Source organism: Microcaecilia unicolor, chromosome 1 (assembly GCF_901765095.1).
Source record: "Microcaecilia unicolor chromosome 1, aMicUni1.1, whole genome shotgun sequence".
NCBI lineage: Eukaryota > Metazoa > Chordata > Amphibia > Gymnophiona > Siphonopidae > Microcaecilia > Microcaecilia unicolor.
In genome coordinates, this window is record NC_044031.1 from 216,697,191 (window position 1) to 216,719,904 (window position 22,714).

General features: G+C 50.5%; 1 protein-coding gene across 1 annotated transcript in view; it reads left to right on the forward strand.

Moving 5' to 3' along the window:
• Nucleotides 1–20,115, forward strand: part of SACM1L (SAC1 like phosphatidylinositide phosphatase) — a 140,222-nt gene extending 120,107 nt beyond the window's left edge. The window contains exons 17-20 of the mRNA XM_030204311.1: nucleotides 14,079–14,172; nucleotides 14,338–14,430; nucleotides 15,162–15,219; nucleotides 16,508–20,115. Coding sequence (XP_030060171.1) covers nucleotides 14,079–14,172; nucleotides 14,338–14,430; nucleotides 15,162–15,219; nucleotides 16,508–16,644 — 382 coding nt within the window. The 3' untranslated portion in view covers nucleotides 16,645–20,115. The remainder of the gene's footprint in view (nucleotides 1–14,078; nucleotides 14,173–14,337; nucleotides 14,431–15,161; nucleotides 15,220–16,507) is intronic.
• Nucleotides 20,116–22,714: the final 2,599 nt, after the last annotated feature.

A 22,714-nucleotide genomic window follows, 5' to 3' on the forward strand; every position in this document is an offset into this window, starting at 1 on the left:
AGACTATTTGAAGAGAACCCACCACTTTGAGGTTACAAGGGGTCACCTTTCTTGGGGGAAAAAAATTAAGCCTCCTTTCCAACCGGTAAGTCGCCCAGATCAGGTACTTCTATTTCAGCTATGCTCTATTGGAGCCACTCAAAAGGCACCATTTCAACTTCTGTCAGAAAACCTCAGGCTGCAGGAGGAGTGGGCCGAGACAGTATCTGTTGATGGTATCTGTTCTCTTCTTTATGAGGTCTGCCACATCCTCCATCTTGTTCCCAAAAAGATTGTCGCCTCAGCAAGGGATGTCCACCATTTTTTCCTGAACTGCTAGCTCAAGATCAGAGACATTCAGATGTGAGTCTGCATGTACCAATACTTACGGTGGAAAGCCTGGACACCGCATCAAAAGCGTCAGTCGTAGCCCAAGTGATGTGCTTCCATCACTTGTGCTTATTCGCTATCTGGTAAAGTTCTACGGCTTGCTCAAATGGGAGAGTGTCCGCAAACTCAAACACACTGCTCGCCAAGTTCAAGTAAATGCTCACGTAGAGCTGGTAATGCTGGATGTGGGAAATGAGCATCAACCCTTGAAAACCTTTCTTCCCAAAAGATTCTAGAGTGCAGACATTCCTGCCTAGGTGAGCCAAGGCATTGATAAAGATGGGGCAAGTGTTAGCACAGTGGCAGCCTCCAAAGAAGATGGCACCAAATTGGAGAGGGGGCTCTGGCTTCAAGGAGACTGGCCATAGGAACCGCTTCCATTGCAGGACAAGAAGGATATCACTGGACATATTCCCAGGACCAGCTAACTATGATTTGGTCTATAGGATGGCTGGGTGTTCCAGGACAAGGGATGTCCTAGATCAGATGGCCCTGGAAGGAATGTGTTCTTCCCTCCCCACCCCCCATATGCACGTACGTCACAGAGATGCTTTTGTGGGAGCAGGGATTTGGTATGGGTTGAACAGAGCCTACTGCGATAAAGTACAGCACCTTACCTCAAATGACCCTTTGCTCCTACATTGCTTGTACTCAAGCCCTGAGCTGGAGTAAATATTCTTCTCCGAGGACAAGCAGGCTGCTTGTTCTCACGACTGGGTGACGTCCGCGGCAGCCCCCACCAACCGGAAATAAGCTTCGCGGGACGGTCGGACACGCAGGCACGCCCACCGCGCATGCGCGGCCGTCTTCCCGCCCGTGCGCGACCGCTCCCGCCAGTTACTTTTTTTCCGCGACTGAGAGAGTTGTGTTTTCCCTCTCTCTCGTTTCAGCCGCCGGATTTTTCGACCGCGTTTACGCGGATCGTCGCTTTTGGCCTGTTCGGCCTCTTCTTCTTCTTTTCTCTTTTATTAAAAAAAAAAAAAAAAAAAGAATTTTTGCGCGTGTGGAGCACGCGCTCCTTCTTTTCCCTCGCTTTCTAGCGGGGACGCCTCGTTGCGGCCTAGTGGCCGCTCGGTCGGTTTCAGTTTTTCGTGGTGTGATTTTAGCCACCATTGCCGACTTTGACTTCGCCGACGCGATTTTTCCGTCGATGTCCTCGAAGGTCCCGAGTGGATTTAAAAAGTGTGGTCGCTGCGGCCGGCCGATCTCGCAGACCGACACCCACGCTTGGTGCCTCCAGTGCCTCGGGCCGGAGCACAATCTCAAGTCGTGCGTTTTGTGTCTCGGTCTCCGGAAACGGACTCAGGTTGCGAGGCAAGTTCTGCGGGACCGTCTTTTTGGAACTTGCGCCGGCCCCTCGACGTCGACCTCGACGGCATCGGTATCGAAGACCGGTTCTTCGGTACCGGTATCGATGCCCGAGACATCGGCACCGATGGCAGCGACCCCAGGAGAACAGGTCCCGTCGGCCCGCCGGTCCGCCGGCTGAGAGTGGGGTTAGAGAGACCGCGTGGGCAGTCGGCCCCGGTCACTCCCTCAACTCGTGAGCCACGGGACCGAACCCTGTCGGACCCGGTACCCCGAGACCGAGGGGGATCGACCTCCTCCTCCTCCATGCCCTCCGGCACCGGTGACGTGCACCGGAAAAAAGACAAGAAGCGCCGTCACCGGGAGCCCTCGGTGCACCCTGAAGAGGAGTCGACGCCGAAGCGTCATCGCAGAGAGGAGAGATCTCCGTCGGTGGTGGAGGTACCGACGCGTCGGGGTTCCGGCACCTCGGTGCCGTCTCCTGGCCCCCAGCAGCTTCCGGCACCGACACCCTTACCGGCCCCACCGCCTTTCCCGGCAGCGGGCCTGGACGAGTGCCTCAGAGCCATCCTTCCGGGGATCCTGGAAGGGCTGATGCGCCAGGCTGTGCCGGCGCCGGGGGTGCTTGCGCCCTCGGCGCCGATGACTGTGGCGCCGGCGAGCTCTAGCCCGGCGCCGGGGCTGTCGACACCGCCGCCGCTTGCGGTGCCGGTCTCGATAGCCACGCAGGTGGAGTCCCCGTCGACGTCGATGGAGGGAGCTCCGTCCCCGCCGGCGCGGGAGTCCACCGCTCGACGACACCGAGACCTCGGTGCCTCGACGTCGAGCCGGGCCCGGTACCGGACGCAGCTACATGAGCTAATGTCCGATACCGAGGATGAGGACTCGTGGGGGGAAGAGGAGGACCCGAGATATTTCTCCTCAGAGGAGTCTACGGGCCTTCCCTCGGACCCCACGCCGTCACCGGAGAGGAAGCTCTCACCTCCTGAGAGTCTCTCCTTTGCCTCCTTTGTGCGGGATATGTCTATAAGCATTCCCTTTCCCGTGGTCTCTGTGGAAGAGCCGAGGGCCGAGATGCTCGAGGTCCTCGACTATCCATCACCACCTAGAGAGTCCTCCACGGTACCGCTGCACAATGTCCTGAAGGAGACGCTGCTCCGGAACTGGGTGCGACCACTAACTAATCCCACCATTCCCAAGAAAGCAGAGTCCCAGTACAGGATCCACTCTGACCCAGAGCTCATGCGGCCCCAGTTGCCCCATGACTCAGCGGTCGTGGATTCTGCTCTCAAGAGGGCACGGAGTTCGAGGGATACCGCCTCGGCGCCCCCGGGGCGGGAGTCTCGCACTCTGGACTCATTTGGGAGGAAGGCCTACCAATCCTCCATGCTCGTGACCCGCATCCAATCTTACCTGCTCTATATGAGCATTCACATGCGGACCAATGTGCAACAGCTGGCGGACCTGGTCGATAAGCTCCCGCCGGAGCAGTCCAGGCCTTATCAGGAGGTGGTCAGGCAGCTGAAGGCGTGCAGAAAGTTCCTGTCCAGGGGGATTTTTGACACCTGTGACGTGGCATCTCGCGCTGCGGCCCAAGGTATAGTGATGCGCAGGCTCTCATGGCTGCGTGCCTCTGACCTGGACAACCGCACCCAGCAGAGACTGGCTGACGTCCCTTGCCGGGGGGATAACATTTTCGGTGAGAAGGTCGAGCAGATGGTGGACCAACTGCATCAGCGGGAAACCGCTCTCGACAAGCTCTCCCACCGGGCGCCTTCAGCACCCGCCCCCACGGGTGGGCGTTTTTCCCGGGCACGGCAGGCTGCACCCTATTCTTTTGCAAAGCGTAGGTACAACCAGCCGGCCCGAAGGCCTCGCCAGGCACAGGGACAGCCCCAGCGCGCTCGTTCTCGTCAACAGCGTGCGCCTAAGCAGCCCCCTGCGCCTCCACAGCAAAAGCCGGGGACGGGCTTTTGACTGGATCCACGGGAACATAGCCGCCCTACAAGTGTCCGTACCGGACGATCTGCCGGTCGGAGGGAGGTTAAAATTTTTTCACCAAAGGTGGCCTCTCATAACCTCCGACCAGTGGGTTCTCCAAATAGTGCGGTGCGGATACGCCCTGAATTTGGCCTCCCTGCCTCCAAATTGTCCTTCGGGAGCTCAGTCTTTCAGCTCCCTTCACAAGCAGGTACTTGCAGAGGAACTCTCCGCCCTTCTCAGCGCCAATGCGGTCGAGCCCGTACCACCCGGGCAGGAAGGGCAGGGATTCTATTCCAGGTACTTCCTTGTGGAAAAGAAAACAGGGGGGATGCGTCCCATCCTAGACCTGAGAGGCCTGAACAAATTCCTGGTCAAAGAAAAGTTCAGGATGCTTTCCTTGGGCACCCTTCTGCCAATGATTCAGAAAAACGATTGGCTATGTTCCCTGGATTTAAAGGACGCATACACTCACATCCCGATACTGCCAGCTCACAGACAGTATCTCAGATTCCGCCTGGGCGCACGGCACTTTCAGTATTGTGTGCTGCCCTTTGGGCTCGCCTCTGCCCCACGAGTGTTTACAAAGTGCCTCGTGGTGGTGGCGGCGTATCTACGCAAGCTGGGAGTGCACGTGTTCCCATATCTCGACGATTGGCTGGTCAAGAGCACCTCGGAGGCAGGAGCCCTCCGGTCCATGCAGTGCACTATTCAACTTCTGGAGCTGCTGGGGTTTGTGATAAATTACCCAAAGTCCCATCTCCAGCCTACTCAGTCTCTGGAATTCATAGGAGCGCTGCTGAATACCCAGACGGCTCAGGCCTACCTTCCCGAAGCGAGGGCTACCAATCTCTTGGCCCTGGCTTCGCAGACCAGAGCGTCTCAGCAGGTCACAGCTCGGCAGATGTTGAGACTTCTGGGTCATATGGCCTCCACAGTTCATGTGACTCCCATGGCTCGTCTTCACATGAGATCTGCTCAATGGACCCTAGCTTCCCAGTGGTTTCAAGCCACCGGGAATCTAGAAGATGTCATCCGCCTCTCCACCAGTTGCCGCACTTCACTGCTCTGGTGGACCATCCGGACCAATTTGACCCTGGGACGTCCATTCCAAATTCCGCAGCCCACGAAAGTGCTGACGACGGATGCATCTCGCCTGGGGTGGGGAGCCCATGTCGATGGGCTCCACACTCAGGGTCTGTGGTCCCTCCAGGAAAAGGATCTGCAGATCAACCTCCTGGAGCTCCGAGCGATCTGGAACGCACTGAAGGCTTTCAGAGATCGGCTGTCCTGTCAAATTATCCAAATTCGGACAGACAATCAGGTTGCAATGTATTACGTCAACAAGCAGGGGGGCACCGGATCTCGCCCCCTGTGCCAGGAGGCCGTCGGGATGTGGCGTTGGGCGTGTCGGTTCGGCATGCTCCTCCAAGCCACGTACCTGGCAGGCGTAAACAACAGTCTGGCCGACAGACTGAGCAGAGTCATGCAACCGCACGAGTGGTCGCTCCATGCCAGAGTGGTACGCAAGATCTTCCGAGCGTGGGGCACCCCCTCGGTGGACCTTTTCGCCTCTCAGACCAACCACAAGCTGCCTCTGTTCTGTTCCAGACTTCAGGCACACGGCAGGCTAGCGTCGGATGCCTTTCTCCTCCATTGGGGGACCGGCCTCCTGTATGCTTATCCTCCCATACCTTTGGTGGGGAAGACCTTACTGAAGCTCAAGCAAGACCGCGGCACCATGATTCTGATCGCGCCCTTTTGGCCCCGCCAGATCTGGTTCCCTCTTCTTCTGGAGTTGTCCTCCGAAGAACCGTGGAGATTGGAGTGTTTTCCGACTCTCATTTCGCAGAACGACGGAGCGTTGCTGCACCCCAACCTCCAGTCTCTGGCTCTCACGGCCTGGATGTTGAGGGCGTAGACTTCACTGCGTTGGGTCTGTCTGAGGGTGTCTCCCGGGTCTTGCTTGCCTCTAGGAAGGATTCCACTAAAAAGAGTTACTTTTTCAAGTGGAGGAGGTTTGTCGTGTGGTGTGAGAGCATGGCCCTAGAACCTCGTTCTTGCCCTGCACAGAACCTGCTTGAATACCTTCTGCACTTATCAGAGTCTGGCCTCAAGACCAACTCAGTAAGGAATCACCTTAGTGCGATCAGTGCTTACCATTATCGTGTGGAAGGAAAAGCCATCTCTGGAGAGCCTTTAGTCGTTCGATTCATGAGAGGCTTGCTTTTGTCAAAGCCCCCTATCAAGCCTCCTGTTGTGTCATGGGATCTCAACGTCGTCCTCACCCAGCTGATGAAACCTCCTTTTGAGCCACTGAATACCTGCCATCTGAAGTACTTGACCTGGAAGGTCATTTTCTTGGTGGCAGTTACTTCAGCTCGTAGGGTCAGTGAGCTTCAAGCCCTAGTAGCTCATGCTCCATATACCAAATTTCATCACAACAGAGTAGTGCTCCGCACCCACCCAAAGTTCCTGCCGAAGGTGGTGTCGGAGTTCCATCTTAACCAGTCAATTGTCTTGCCAACATTCTTCCCCAGGCCGCATACCCGCCCTGCTGAACGTCAGTTGCACACATTGGACTGCAAGAGAGCATTGGCCTTCTACTTGGAGCGGACACAGCCCCACAGACAGTCCGCCCAATTGTTTGTTTCTTTCGACCCTAACAGGCTAGGGGTCGCTGTCGGGAAACGCACCATCTCCAATTGGCTAGCAGATTGCATTTCCTTCACTTACGCCCAGGCTGGGCTGACTCTTGAGGGTCATGTCACGGCTCATAGTGTTAGAGCCATGGCAGCGTCAGTGGCCCACTTGAAGTCAGCCACTATTGAAGAGATTTGCAAGGCTGCGACGTGGTCATCTGTCCACACATTCACATCGCATTACTGCCTCCAGCAGGATACCCGACGCGACAGTCGGTTCGGGCAGTCGGTGCTGCAGAATCTGTTTGGGGTGTAAATCCAACTCCACCCTCCAGGACCCGAATTTATTCTGGTCAGGCTGCACTCTCAGTTAGTTGTTCTTCGTAGGTCAATTTCTGTTGTTTCCTCGCCGTTGCGAGGTTCAATTGACCTGGGTTCTTGTTTTGAGTGAGCCTGAGAGCTAGGGATACCCCAGTCGTGAGAACAAGCAGCCTGCTTGTCCTCGGAGAAAGGGTATGATACATACCTGTAGCAGTTGTTCTCCGAGGACAGCAGGCTGATTGTTCTCACCTTCCCTCCCTCCTCCCCTTTGGAGTTGTGTATTTCATATTTTTTGCTAGTCATTCAACTGGCGGGAGCGGTCGCGCACGGGCGGGAAGACGGCCGCGCATGCGCGGTGGGCGTGCCCTGCGTGTCGACCGTCCCGCGAAGCTTATTTCCGGTTGGTGGGGGCTGCCGCGGACGTCACCCAGTCGTGAGAACAATCAGCCTGCTGTCCTCGGAGAACAACTGCTACAGGTATGTATCATACCCTTTCTCCGAGGACAAGCAGGCTGCTTGTTCTCACGACTGGGTTGACGTCCGCGGCAGCCCCCACCAACCGGAAGAAGCTTCGCGGGACGGTCGGCACGCAGGCCACGCCCACCGCGCATGCGCGGCCGCCTTCCCGCCCGTGCGCGACCGCTCCCGCCAGTTACTTTTTTTCCGCGACAGAGAGTGGTGCGTTTGCCTCTCTCTCGGTTCAGCCGCCGGATTTTCGACCGCGTTTACGCGGATCGTCGCTTGGATTCCCGTTCGGTTTCCTCTGATTTTGTTTGTATTGTTTAGAAAAAAAAAAAAAAAAAGAAATTTTTTGCGCGTGTGGAGCACGCGCTCCCCTTTTTCCCTCGCTTTCTAGCGGGGACGCCACGTTGCGGCCTAGTGGCCGCTCGGTCGGTTGATTTTTTCGTGGTGTGATTTTAGCCACCATTGCCGACTTTGACTTCGCCGACGCGATTTTTCCGTCGATGTCCTCGAAGGTCCCGAGTGGTTTTAAAAAGTGTGGTCGCTGCGGCCGGCCGATCTCGCAGACCGACACCCACGCTTGGTGCCTCCAGTGCCTCGGGCCGGAGCACAATCTCAAGTCGTGCGCTTTGTGTCTCGGTCTCCGGAAACGGACCCAGGTTGCGAGGCAAGTTCTGCGGGACCGTCTTTTTGGAACTTGCGCCGGCCCCTCGACGTCGACCTCGACGGCATCGGTATCGAAGGCCGGTTCTTCGGTACCGGTATCGATGCCCGAGACATCGGCACCGATGGCAGCGACCCCAGGAGAACAGGTCCCGTCGGCCCGCCGGTCCGCCGGTGAGAGTGGGGTTGAGAGGTCGCGTGGGCAGTCGGCCCCGGTCACTCCCTCAACTCGTGAGCCACGGGACCGAACCCTGTCGGACCCGGTACCTCGAGACCGAGGGGGATCGACCTCCTCCTCCTCCATGCCCTCCGGCGCCGGTGACGTGCACCGGAAAAAAGATAAGAAGCGCCGTCACCGGGAGCCCTCGGTGCACCCTGAAGAGGAGTCGACGCCGAAGCGTCATCGCAGAGAGGAGAGATCTCCGTCGGTGGTGGAGGTACCGACGCGTCGGGGTTCCGGCACCTCGGTGCCGTCTCCTGGCCCCCAGCAGCTTCTGGCACCGACACCCTTACCGGCCCCACCGCCTTTCCCGGCAGCGGGCCTGGACGAGTGCCTCAGAGCCATCCTTCCGGGGATCCTGGAAGGGCTGATGCGCCAGGCTGTGCCGGCGTCGGGGGTGCTTGCGCCCCCGGCGCCGATGACTGTGGCGCCGGCGAGCTCTAGCCCGGCGCCGGGGCTGTCGACACCGCCGCCGCTTGCGGTGCCGGTCTCGACCGCCACGCAGGTGGAGTCCCCGTCGACGTCGATGGAGGGAGCTCCGTCCCCGCCGGCGCGGGAGTCCACCGCTCGACGACACCGAGACCTTGGTGCCTCGACGTCGAGCCGGGCCCGGTACCGGACTCAGCTACATGAGCTAATGTCCGATACCGAGGATGAGGACTCGTGGGGGGAAGAGGAGGACCCGAGATATTTCTCCTCAGAGGAGTCTACGGGCCTTCCCTCGGACCCCACGCCGTCACCGGAGAGGAAGCTCTCACCTCCTGAGAGTCTCTCCTTTGCCTCCTTTGTGCGGGATATGTCTATAAGCATTCCCTTTCCCGTGGTCTCTGTGGAAGAGCCGAGGGCCGAGATGCTCGAGGTCCTCGACTATCCATCACCACCTAGAGAGTCCTCCACGGTACCGCTGCACAATGTCCTGAAGGAGACGCTGCTTCGGAACTGGGTGCGACCACTAACTAACCCCACCATTCCCAAGAAAGCAGAGTCCCAGTACAGGATCCACTCTGACCTAGAGCTCATGCGGCCCCAGTTGCCCCATGACTCAGCGGTCGTGGATTCTGCTCTCAAGAGGGCACGGAGTTCGAGGGATACCGCCTCGGCGCCCCCGGGGCGGGAGTCTCGCACTCTGGACTCATTTGGGAGGAAGGCCTACCAATCCTCCATGCTCGTGACCCGCATCCAATCTTACCTGCTCTATATGAGCATCCACATGCGGACCAATGTGCAACAGCTGGCGGACCTGGTCGATAAGCTCCCGCCGGAGCAGTCCAGGCCTTATCAGGAGGTGGTCAGGCAGCTGAAGGCGTGCAGAAAGTTCCTGTCCAGGGGGATTTTTGACACCTGTGACGTGGCATCTCGTGCTGCGGCCCAAGGTATAGTGATGCGCAGGCTCTCATGGCTGCGTGCCTCTGACCTGGACAACCGCACCCAGCAGAGACTGGCTGACGTCCCTTGCCGGGGGGATAATATTTTTGGCGAGAAGGTCGAGCAGATGGTTGACCAACTGCATCAGCGGGAAACCGCTCTCGACAAGCTCTCCCACCGGGCGCCTTCAGCACCCGCCCCCGCGGGCGGGCGTTTTTCCCGGGCTCGGCAGGCTGCACCCTATTCTTTTGCGAAGCGTAGGTACAACCAGCCGGCCCGAAGGCCTCGTCAGGCACAGGGACAGCCCCAGCGCGCTCGTTCCCGTCAACAGCGTGCGCCTAAGCAGCCCCCTGCGCCTCCACAGCAAAAGCCGGGGACGGGCTTTTGACTGGATCCATGGGAACATAGCCGCCCTACAAGTGTCCGTACCGGACGACCTGCCGGTCGGAGGGAGGTTAAAATTCTTTCACCAAAGGTGGCCTCTCATAACCTCCGACCAGTGGGTTCTCCAAATAGTGCGGTACGGATACGCCCTGAATTTGGCCTCCCTGCCTCCAAATTGTCCTCCGGGAGCTCAGTCTTTCAGCTCCCATCACAAGCGGGTACTTGCAGAGGAACTCTCCGCCCTTCTCAGCGCCAATGCGGTCGAGCCCGTACCACCCGGGCAGGAAGGGCAGGGATTCTATTCCAGGTACTTCCTTGTGGAAAAGAAAACTGGGGGGATGCGTCCCATCCTAGACCTGAGAGGCCTGAACAAATTCCTGGTCAAAGAAAAGTTCAGGATGCTTTCCTTGGGCACCCTTCTGCCAATGATTCAGAAAAACGATTGGCTATGTTCCCTGGATTTAAAGGACGCATATACTCACATACCGATACTGCCAGCTCACAGACAGTATCTCAGATTCCGCCTGGGCGCACGCCACTTTCAGTATTGTGTGCTGCCATTTGGGCTCGCCTCTGCCCCACGAGTGTTTACCAAGTGCCTCGTGGTGGTAGCGGCCTACCTACGCAAGCTGGGAGTGCACGTGTTCCCATATCTCGACGATTGGCTGGTCAAGAACACCTCGGAGGCAGGAGCCCTCCGGTCCATGCAGTGCACTATTCAACTTCTGGAGCTGCTGGGGTTTGTGATAAATTACCCAAAGTCCCATCTCCAGCCAACTCAGTCTCTGGAATTCATAGGAGCGCTGCTGAATTCCCAGACGGCTCAGGCCTACCTTCCCGAAGCGAGGGCCACCAATCTCTTGGCCCTGGCTTCGCAGACCAGAGCGTCTCAGCAGATCACAGCTCGGCAGATGTTGAGACTTCTGGGTCATATGGCCTCCACAGTTCATGTGACTCCCATGGCTCGTCTTCACATGAGATCTGCTCAATGGACCCTAGCTTCCCAGTGGTTCCAAGCCACCGGGAATCTAGAGGATGTCATCCGCCTCTCCACCAGTTGCCGCACTTCACTGCTCTGGTGGACCATACGGACCAATTTGACCCTGGGACGTCCATTCCAAATTCCGCAGCCCACGAAAGTGCTGACGACGGATGCATCTCGCCTGGGGTGGGGAGCCCATGTCGATGGGCTTCACACCCAGGGTCTGTGGTCCCTCCAGGAAAAGGATCTGCAGATCAACCTCCTGGAGCTCCGAGCGATCTGGAACGCACTGAAGGCTTTCAGAGATCGGCTGTCCTGCCAAATTATCCAAATTCGGACAGACAATCAGGTTGCAATGTATTACGTCAACAAGCAGGGGGGCACCGGATCTCGCCCCCTGTGTCAGGAAGCCGTCGGTATGTGGCGTTGGGCGTGTCGGTTCGGCATGCTTCTCCAAGCCACGTACCTGGCAGGCGTAAACAACAGTCTGGCCGACAGACTGAGCAGAGTCATGCAACCGCACGAGTGGTCGCTCCATTCCAGAGTGGTACGCAAGATCTTCCGAGAGTGGGGCACCCCCTCGGTGGATCTTTTCGCCTCTCAGACCAACCACAAGCTGCCTCTGTTCTGTTCCAGACTTCAGACACACGGCAGGCTAGCGTCCGATGCCTTTCTCCTTCATTGGGGGACCGGCCTCCTGTATGCTTATCCTCCCATACCTTTGGTGGGGAAGACCTTACTGAAGCTCAAGCAAGACCGCGGCACCATGATTCTGATAGCGCCCTTTTGGCCCCGTCAGATCTGGTTCCCTCTTCTTCTGGAGTTGTCCTCCGAAGAACCGTGGAGATTGGAGTGCTTTCCGACTCTCATTTCGCAGAACGACGGAGCGTTGCTGCACCCCAACCTTCAATTCCTGGCTCTCACGGCCTGGATGTTGAGGGCGTAGACTTCGCTGCGTTGGGTCTGTCTGAGGGTGTCTCCCGGGTCTTGCTTGCCTCTAGGAAGGATTCCACTAAAAAGAGTTACTTTTTCAAGTGGAGGAGGTTTGTCGTTTGGTGTGAGAGCAAGGCCCTAGAACCTCGTTCTTGCCCTGCACAGAACCTGCTTGAATACCTTCTGCACTTATCAGAGTCTGGCCTCAAGACCAACTCAGTAAGGAATCACCTTAGTGCGATTAGTGCTTACCATTATCGTGTGGAAGGTAAAGCCATCTCTGGAGAGCCTTTAGTCGTTCGATTCATGAGAGGCTTGCTTTTGTCAAAGCCCCCTATCAAGCCTCCTACTGTGTCATGGGATCTCAACGTCGTCCTCACCCAGCTGATGAAACCTCCTTTTGAGCCACTGAATACCTGCCATCTGAAGTACTTGACCTGGAAGGTCATTTTCTTGGTGGCAGTTACTTCAGCTCGTAGGGTCAGTGAGCTTCAAGCCCTAGTAGCTCATGCTCCATATACTAAATTTCATCACAACAGAGTAGTGCTCCGCACTCACCCAAAGTTCCTGCCGAAGGTGGTGTCGGAGTTCCATCTTAACCAGTCAATTGTCTTGCCAACATTCTTCCCCAGGCCGCATACCCGCCCTGCTGAACGTCAGTTGCACACATTGGACTGCAAGAGAGCATTGGCCTTCTACTTGGAGCGGACACAGCCCAACAGACAGTCCGCCCAATTGTTTATTTCTTTCGACCCTAACAGGCTAGGGGTCGCTGTCGGGAAACGCACCATCTCCAATTGGCTAGCAGATTGCATTTCCTTCACTTACGCCCAGGCTGGGCTGGCTCTTGAGGGTCATGTCACGGCTCATAGTGTCAGAGCCATGGCAGCGTCGGTGGCCCACTTGAAGTCAGCCACTATTGAAGAGATTTGCAAGGCTGCGACGTGGTCATCTGTCCACACATTCACATCACATTACTGCCTCCAGCAGGATACCCGACGCGACAGTCGGTTCGGGCAGTCGGTGTTGCAGAATCTGTTTGGGGTGTAAATCCAACTCCACCCTCCAGGACCCGAATTTATTCTGGTCAGGCTGCACTCTCAGTTAGTTGTTCTTCGTAGGTCAATTTCTGTTGTACCCTCGCCGTTGCGAGGTTCAATTGACCTGGGTTATTGTTTTGAGTGAGCCTGAGAGCTAGGGATACCCCAGTCGTGAGAACAAGCAGCCTGCTTGTCCTCGGAGAAAGGGTATGATACATACCTGTAGCAGTTGTTCTCCGAGGACAGCAGGCTGATTGTTCTCACCTACCCTCCCTCCTCCCCTTTGGAGTTGTGTGTTTCATATTTTATTGCTTGTCATTCAACTGGCGGGAGCGGTCGCGCACGGGCGGGAAGGCGGCCGCGCATGCGCGGTGGGCGTGGCCTGCGTGCCGACCGTCCCGCGAAGCTTCTTCCGGTTGGTGGGGGCTGCCGCGGACGTCAACCCAGTCGTGAGAACAATCAGCCTGCTGTCCTCGGAGAACAACTGCTACAGGTATGTATCATACCCTATCCTTACAAAGGGTTTGGTGTTCTCCATGCCTGCTGTACTGTCCTTCAGCGCAGTGGTTTTACTTCAGATTTTTCACACCAAAAATCCATCAGGAGTGAGTTTAGCACGGGAAAATTAGGAGGAAACTGCTGCGCTAAAGGATAGTGCAGGCTGTTATATCAGGCCTGACCTGAAGAGCCCTAACCCATTTAATCTTTCTTCAATAAGGAAGTATTCTGTCCCCTTTAACAGTTTGGTTTCTGTTACCTGAATCTTTTCTAGTTTTGCTATATTCTTTCTAAGATGAGGTGACCAGGATTGCACACAATATACCTGGTTGCACTATACTGCAAATACCATGGGTTCTGTCTGTTACTAAATTCTGTTGGCTTTTCTGATTTTAAGCAACTTACCTTGCCTAATCAACTGTTTGAGTAATTAAATTAAAGTGAGTGATGTGCTGCTAGTGTGGGCATGTTCTCAGAGTCCATAACTGCTTTGCCAGGTTCTAGCTCCTTGGGGTTTGTGGGAGGGGGGCTGCTTGCAGGAGAGAGGTAGTTTCAGTACACACTTGGGAATGCTGGAGGAGGGTGTGGAGTTTGGAGTTTCCTAGCTCCTCATAACTAGTTCACACTACCAGTAAGTTAGTTGCACTCACTAGCAGCATGTAGAAAGTTGGGGGGAATAAAATATCCCTCTATTTGAATGCTGTTTGAGGGGTTTTTTGTTCTTGGTCTACTCCCTTCAACCTCCAATGCATGCTACAGATTTAAAAGTTCACAAGGAGGGTGATGAGACTCCAACTTAAGGTTGGCAGGATTGGGCTGGAGCAGCATTTTGGTGGGAGCTAGTCTGAGGGTTAAGACTGAGTAAAATGTCCTGGGGCTCTAAGCAAGTATCTGCCTCTTTTATTCTGCAGAACTGGAAAGAGAACTCAGTGGGGCCTGGTGATGGATGGCTGGAACTCAATGATACGATATTATAAGAACAACTTCTCGGATGGATTTCGACAAGTAAGCCTTTAGTTTTGGTTTGGTTTTAAGTGTTATTTTGAAGGAGGAGAACTGAGGTTTGTTGGCTTTTTTACAAGTATGGCTGTTTTTGGTTTTTTGGGGGGTGGTTTGAGCGTTGTAGATATGTTGGTATTTTAAGTTCCTTTTTAATTTTGTGTCTGTCAGGATGCCATTGACTTATTTCTGGGAAATTATTCAGTAGATGAAGCAGAATATGCCAGTCCTCTACATGTGCAAGCAGACTGGAAATTCCTTGCTGTAAGTTATGTATTTTATCACATCTGACATATTTTTGTAGATACAAAGAGAAAGAACCTCTTCATTTTTAAGGCCTGTGGTAACATTTTAGGGTTAAAACTCCAATTTCTCTAAGTCTCGTGTGTAAACAGTTTTCGCTGCAATTTTATCTCAAAGCTTTAAAATAAAGTACAATGATCGTTTAACTTCAGAGAAAGGCAGCCAATGAAAGGGGGCAGTAGGTTTCCTCCAAGAGTGTTTTCAAGGAAGGTAGCATGTAGTTTATGGTAGTACCGTTTTGCCTGGGAGAGTAACCTGAAACATTCCACACCAAATACTTAAATACCAAAGCAAGCAAAAATGCACAAAATGTCTTCACAAAAAGCCAAAAATAGAGAAGTGATTTTTTTTTTTTTAATAACAAATAACTGTTAGGGAAACGCAGAGCTCAGCCTTTGCATTATCCTAGAAAACAATAGCAGTAGCTCACCCTGGGGTGCGGAAACCTGAGCTTGTGAGACTAGTAGCTCTCAAGATTTGTCTTTGAGTGTGCCCTAACTTTTCAGAAGCTATGCTGGTTCATTCTTGTGTTCTTCTAATTCAGCACGGAACAACTAAATTGCCCACAGAAAGAAAAGTCATCAGAAAGATGAACTACAATTCATATAGTTGCCCAACCCTACAAGATAATTTAGGCTAGTGATATTTCAGTATGTGGCTTTAACTGTTTGGGGATTTTATTCTTTCCACAGCTGCCCATTATCATGGTGGTCGCTTTCTCTATGTGCATCATCTGTTTGCTGATGGCAGGTAGGTCAGAATATCTGGCTTTTCTATGGCTAACGTGTGCACACTGCACTTTGTGGTCACTTCCACAGCCTTCAAAAGTTTAAGAAGTATTCAAGCAAGTGGAATAAGTTGGGGATTTTGCTTACCTGAAAAACAGCAACAGCAGTTCATGCTTAACTGTAAGCTGAGGCAAGCTAACTGGGGCAGCACTTTCCACACTAGCCAGTGTAAATGGACAAGGATGCTTGATACTCTGGCCAAACCTCAGTCCCCTTGCTACTGTTTTGTGTGTACACAATGGTGCAGAAAGAGAACCTGTCTAAATATGTTTGAAACTTTTATAAGAGAAAGAAACTAGGACTTTTGTCTCAATGTAAAATTTGTGGGAAAATATTTAGTTGAACAACTTTTATTAATTTTTTTTTTTTTTTAACTACAGAATTTACTGAGATGGGGGATTTTTTTTGTTCATAGAAATAGACAAAAACTCCGTTTTCTTCTACTTGTAAACTCCTTTTTTCCTTAAATCTGTGACAACACCACAGAACTGACAAGTTCATTTTTTCTGTTTCTTTAGTTTTTACACAAGATGGAAAGAGTTTACTGTGAATAGCTGTTTCTGTGGAATAGTTGGAAAATTTAAATTTTTTTTTTTTAACATTTGTACCCCGCGCTTTGACTTTTCATACTTAAAACACATCCTCAGACAAAAATGACCCAACCATTGGTTGAGGACTGGAGAAGTGCCTTTTTCCCCCTCTGAGACTGACCCCTGTTGATGCTGCTTATCCGCTAGCAGCAATAGCAATCGCCTTTCCTTCCATCAGGTCTGGTTTGAGGCCTACTAGGTCCATGCTTAGGGGAGCAAAACTGATAACGCCACCTACCCCAAGAGACACCTAATAACTTTATTTCCACCCAGTCCCCCAAACTGGGCTTTGGTGGTAGTATGAACAGAAGACAGAGGGTCCTATACATCCAGGCTTCTATATGGAAAGGTGGGACCCACCAGCACAGGCTGCTTTCATTCCCATTCTTAGTAACCTTTGCCACCTCCAGCAGTGGTATCAACAGAACAGAAAGGGATCAGAGAATGGGTGACTGGGAGGGTTGTGAGGCCTCGTTTGCACAAGTCATGGGGGGGTGGGGGGGGTGGGATGAACTAAAAAGCAGGTGATGAGAGAGAATGATCGGAAGCCTGTAGTGAGGGTTGTGTAGGGTGTTTTGTTTTTTTCTCTAATTCTGAGTAGAGGGGGAGGGGATGGTAAAAGGCAGTAAATGAACAGAATTTCTTTGGTGCTACTTGCAGGTGACACATGGACGGAGACTTTGGCCTACGTTCTCTTCTGGGGCAGTGCAAGCATTGGGACAGGTGCCATCATCCTCTACAATGGCAAGGACTTTGTCGACGCACCCAAGCTGGTGCAGAAAGAGAAGATGGACTGAATCTGTGTGTGTGGAAAGCGGCTTAGGAACGATGACTCACTGGGCCAGATGTGGAGTCTGTACTGACCCGCTTTCCACACCAGCCAGTGCTTTTTATATTTACATCTTTAGAAACAAACAATAAAAAAAAAACACTTCTGTTCAGTAGTGGTGGTGGTAGCCTGTGACGGAGGTCTGGTCTCTGCCTCTGTAGGCACGCTCTTCGTTGGAGTCCTGCATTGACCAGTGAGCATTTACTTAGGAAAGGGGCATTACTGGTTCAGGGCAAAACTACCTGACTGCAGTAGGTAAGTGAAGAGTGCAAGGAGCAAATTACATGACTCAAAAATCCTAGTGAGCTAAGAAAATTCACATTATTTCAAGAACTTTGTGGTGGAATAGGGGAATTGTTTTGTTGGTTCCAGAGTCTTGAATCTTTTTTTAATGGGAGAGAATCTGTCCATATGGTAAAAAAAAAAAATTGTGTTCTAAACTGAGAAAAAGACTGCGATTAATATTTGCCTGTTAATACCCTGGCTGGATCATGTTCTTAATATTATCTGTGTGTTTTCCATACATTTTCTAATCTTATTAACAAAGTTAGCTGTACTGTGGGAGTCCACTTTTTTTCATAAAAGGAAGAGAATGGGTCACAGGCAGATGTGTTTAAACTACATTACCTACTCCTAAGTCTGTAACAAAAACTTTAAACCTTGAGCTCATCTGCCCTCCATCCTTTTTCCTGTCTCAATTCTGTGTTGAGGCTTTTCTGGAGGCTCCTATCACTGCCCATTTGCAATAAGGAATCTGCTTGCGGAGGTAGAATGAACTGTTAAAGCACCAGAACTAGGTGTGGGGGTGGTTGTAAACATAATTTTACTTGTTAGCACAAAAGATAACTAAATCTTTTTAGGGATTTTTCTTTTTGAGGGGGAGGGATATTTGACCTGACCACTTAGCCTTCAGTTGATTCAGATCTAGCTTTTTAAGTAATCAGGGATCTTTTCCCCCTTCCTTGTTTTATATCCTGTCCCAATAATCGACTTTCATCACTGCAGTGATAGTCCTTGGCTGAGGGATATGCATCAGCTGCTTCTATAACCCTGCAAGAATGGACCCTAAATCTACCCACTGGGGTCAACTTTTGAATATTGATTATGGGATTACAGCATTCCAGTCCTGGCTGAGCTGGGACAGAAAGACCTTGAACCGCTGGGCCAGCTGTCCTCACTGTGTTTGGGTTTGTGTCTCCTTCACATGTATATATTTGTTTTAAGTGTTTGAAAGCTCCTGTTTGAAAAATATCACAAAAACTTGGGACAGGGGAGTATCAGATTCAGGAGGCTTGTATGTGTGGTAACAGTATGTGTAAGTGGAGGTATTATGGTATTCCTTATCAGAATCCCATACAGGCACCACTATGATGCATGTGAATATGGATACAGCATGAGCAACTGGTGTGTATATTTGATGAACGGAGCTCTGTTGAAAAAAATAATAATGGCTGTTTAAAGTGCATCTGTCTTATCCTGAAAAGGAAGCCTAGAGAAAAATACTAAAGGAAATAAAGTGATAGAGTCCACATGCAGTCCATCTTTATGAATCTGTTTAGTCTAGCTGGTAAAATCTTTCTCACATTCCCCTTTCCTCCCCCCTCGTTTTCTTAGTGCTCAGGGGAGATGGAGGTTTTAAAGCATGTTGTCCTGGGAAATAAAGCCTCTTTTCCATTCTGGCAACAGCCACATATTGAATGTGTTTGATTAGCACAGTGCAGGTAGTGAAAAACTCCAGTGTGCTGAGACACTTCAGTGCCAGAGGACAGCAAGGTGCAGAGCTTGGGTACCCATCCACTGCAGCCCTGAGTGTAACTTTGTAAAGAAACCAGCTTTTCAGACCAGAGCCCATTTTAATGTATCTGGGTTTTGTTTTTTTTTTGACTTCTGTAAGGCTGGGATTCAATTTTCCTCACTGTTCATTTTCTTTACCACACCTAATACAATGGTGTATCCTGCTATTGAACTTACTGTGTAAATATGAGTTAATTGGAGAGTTGCTGCTGTTTTTTTGTTTTTTTTTTAAACATGGTCAGTCACAGTGGAGAGGAGAGCTGGGGGTGGTGTGTCCTCGCTAGCATGGTATTCTTGGTGTTCTTTTGCAGCCACTGCAGAGGCCCCAGCGTTTCCCATTCCATTTCCATGTTTCTTGGTATGACACTTCCTTGATAGCCTGCTCTGTGAGAATAAATCATAAGTGTGTGGTAAAGGACTGAGTTACCCCCCCCCCCCCCTTTTTTTTTTTTTTTAAATTGTAGGCAGTTCTAGTACTGGTTAGCTTTCAGTGAACTGGCGCAAGGTTTCTGAAGCTACAGATGTCTCGCACAGCTTACCTACTGCAGTCCTGAGATTATAGCTGAATATAATTAAGATGGTGATTTGTGTGATTATAAAGTGGGAATATACAATCTGTCTGATTACTGTGTTTTCAACCTTCTTGCTACAAAAGATCCAAAGCATTATTGTATTATAAGAACACAGTGTGAAAATATTTTTAAAAAAACTAAATAGTATTCTCCGATCGGCTACATCCTAATTCTGTTGGTTATTTAGGAATAACCCTTTTGAGGAAACACTAAAAGATCTGTGTTAGCTGTTTTGTGCTAAACACCATGCCTACATTCAAAAGCAGCATCTTATGCATGATATTCTCACACTTGGGAGAAATATTATATGGTAACTTTTTGGTTTTGCTGTTTATTTGGTTACAAATTATAGGACTTGATTTATACACACAGAAAAAAACAGATCCAGATATATGATCCAACTACTTTAAAACAGGACCTGACTTGGTCCGTGCTTCGCCCAAGAAGGGCTGCCTCAGGGTTGTGTAGCAAAAATAGTGATACCAGGTCTGCACTCAACAAAAGGTTTTGTTCCTATCACAAACTGGTTAGATAATAGCCTATACACAAGCCTGCATCCAATGTCATACAATGTCGGGTTCTGTTTTAAGTTGTTGGATCATATATGTTGATGTGCTTTTTTTTTTTTTTTCTATAACTGCTGCTGCAGCTCTGAAATGACTTTGTAAGTATTTGATTTATGACTGGCACAAACCTAGGAGGAAGATAATTCACAGAGCAGAGAGCCAGCAAGACTAACCTCCTTCATACTGACTGCACTTTCCAGGTAGTATTCCAGTGGGTAGCAGCAAAACACAATATTTAGTTCTTCCGAGTTACATCAAAATAAATAACCCAATCAAGGACCAATTTTAAACCTTTTTTTTTTTTTTTTTTAATTCTCATGCATTTTTTTGTATAATTGAATTCCGAAGTAAGACATGAGACCTGCTTCCAAGCTGTATGGGTTAATTAGTGCCTATGAGCATGTTGATTGATATTGCTGTGGGTGATGAGCAAAACTGTTCAGCAGGAGACACCCAACAGGGCTGCCTTATCTGTCACCAGTCAACAACAGTATTTAACAAAAAATAACAACTGCAAAAAACATACACCTGTTCCAGTGTTTCTTTGCTAAAGGCCTGCAATTATAGGTAACATTATTATAGTTTTATTCTGCTGTGGTATCTGTATATTTTAACCCAGAATGTTTCTGAAGTCCATTTTGTGTATTGTTTTCAAGTATCAGTAACGGGAAACTAAAGCCAACCTAGAATGTTTCTAAAGTCCTTCATTTTGTGTAATGTTTTCAAGTATCAGTAACGGGGAAACTAAAGCCCATTTGGTATAAAACAAGAAAAGATCTATTAACTCAAGCCATGACTTGGGGGTTAGATAAGCACTGTTCCCTTTAAGCTGAGTGGGAATCTTCCACATACAGTCCTGCCAGTGAGGAGTGCTATTTCACTATTACATTTTCAATAACGAGGGACAAGGTACAGTCCAGTGAACCTGCCTGTCCCTAGCAATTGAAAACACAATATTGAAGCATTCCCCCCCCTCCCCCCACCCATATGCAGTTGGAGGACTCCTGATCAGCTTAGAACAGGGGTTCCCAGTCCTTGGGACACACCCTGACAGGTTTTCAGGATATCCACTATGAATATGCATTAGGTAAATTTGCATGCACTGCCTCCATTGAACGCAATTCTATCTCGGGTATCCTGAAAATCTGACTGCTTAGATGTGTCCCGAGGACTGGGTTGAGAACCACTGGGTTAGAGGGAACAGTGCACATACGGGGCAATTGTATAACTAGGTGCCACAAGTTAGGCAGGTAGATGCAGAGGGCTAATTCTGCAACAGCATCTTGGCACTATTGTAGAATACTGACATAAGTTGGCATCTAGGCACCTACGTTTAGGTGTGCCCATTTACATTATGCCAATAGTAGATGTAAGTGGGTGCACCTGAGTGCAGCACTTATATGTGTAACGTACAGTATTTTACAAGTTATGTGCTTAAATGGTTTGACCCATCCATGCCCCTCCCCTCTGAATGCGCTCTTGCATTTACATGCTAAGCGAACTGTGTGTAAAATATAGAGTAACACTTAGCACTTAAGCATTAAGGACTAGATTCTATAAATGGCACTGTAAAAATAGATAGCGCTTGGTACTGTTCTATAACCCACGCTTAGGTGTGGTTTACAGAATAGCGCTTAGTGCCAGGAACCGCAATTATATTTAGGCGTGCCCATTTACACCGGTAAACGCCTGGTGTAAATTGGGTGTGGCTCCCACTAATTCTGTAATGACACACACAAATTTTAGGAATGCTCCTGACCTGGCCCTGCCCCTCCCATGCCCCCTTTTCATATTCACACACTAGAATTTATATGCACCTCTTTATAGAATGCCTAAAACGATGTGCTTGTAAATTCTAATTGCCAGTTAGTGCCAGTAATTGTTGCCCAATTGTCAGTGCTGATTGGCTCTTAAGTTGTGTTTTCAAATTTGTACATGCATACAAATTTGCACACGCAGCTCAAAGTGCCGTATGTAGAATCAGAGTGAAAGTGTGCACTTAGGTAAGGATTAGTATTCTATACATTTGCAAGCATAATTAGCATGTACATTTGGGCACAAAGTTATAGAATGAGGAGGGGATAGTGTGTTAGGGCTCTTCATGGCTCCTTGTGCTGTTCTTGCAGCATGTTTTGAAATATGCATGGAAGAGAATAGCATCACTACTTTCATGGCTGAAGCAAAAGAACTGGGTGCAGTTGTTGAGATTTAATTCATTGTTTAAGTGGTACATGCAGTGAGTAAATAAAGGTGGTAAACGGCTGTTTTAAGAAATAGTAAAATACTTTTGAGAGAGGTGGAAATCTGCTGGTGAGTTATTTGTCTCTGTGCTGGAGGGAAGTTCAGTAGACACCTGGAAGCACATAACCAAATGTTGTGGGGTTTTGTTTTGTTCCCCCCCCCCCCCCCCCCCCCACCCCACCTCTCAGTGAGAAGCCAGGCTTACTTTAAGTAACTGCAATAAAGACCAAAGCCTACCTGCTAATGTAGCTGTGTTGTAAGAATTTGGACATCTGCTGGTTTGATGATAGGAGGAGAACTGGTATTCTGACATCCTTTTGAAATGGATTTATATTTCTGCATTAGCACAATTCTGTATTTACAAATCATAATAAAACTGCAACTTTTTGTAACTGCTGAAGATCATATCGTGTTTTAATGGTAAGATTGAAAAATTGAGAAGCTCGATATTCCACATTGCATTTTGTTTTACTTGAGGCACCCTGTTCTGGGGAAGGAAAGAATATTCTCTACAGAGAGGTGGGGGGGGGGGGGGTGCAGGTACATTCTATGGCAGAGGTTCTCAGCACCGTCCTTGGGCCACACCTAGCCAGTCAGGGTTTCAGGATATCCACAGTACCTCCATTCTTTGCAAATCTAACTCATGTATAGTCATTGTGAGTATCCTGAAAACCTGACTGGATAGGGGTGTCTTGAGGAGTGGGTTGAGAACCCCTGGTCTGTGGTGATGTTACAGATGGAGCTGTATGCTAGAGTTCTTGGCTCAGAGAAATCATTTTGACTTCTGAGCGTCAGGATTCCTGAGCTGCCACATGAATTCCTCTCTAGTCTAATTCATCTGCAGTTGATTGCAGACGGGTCTCTT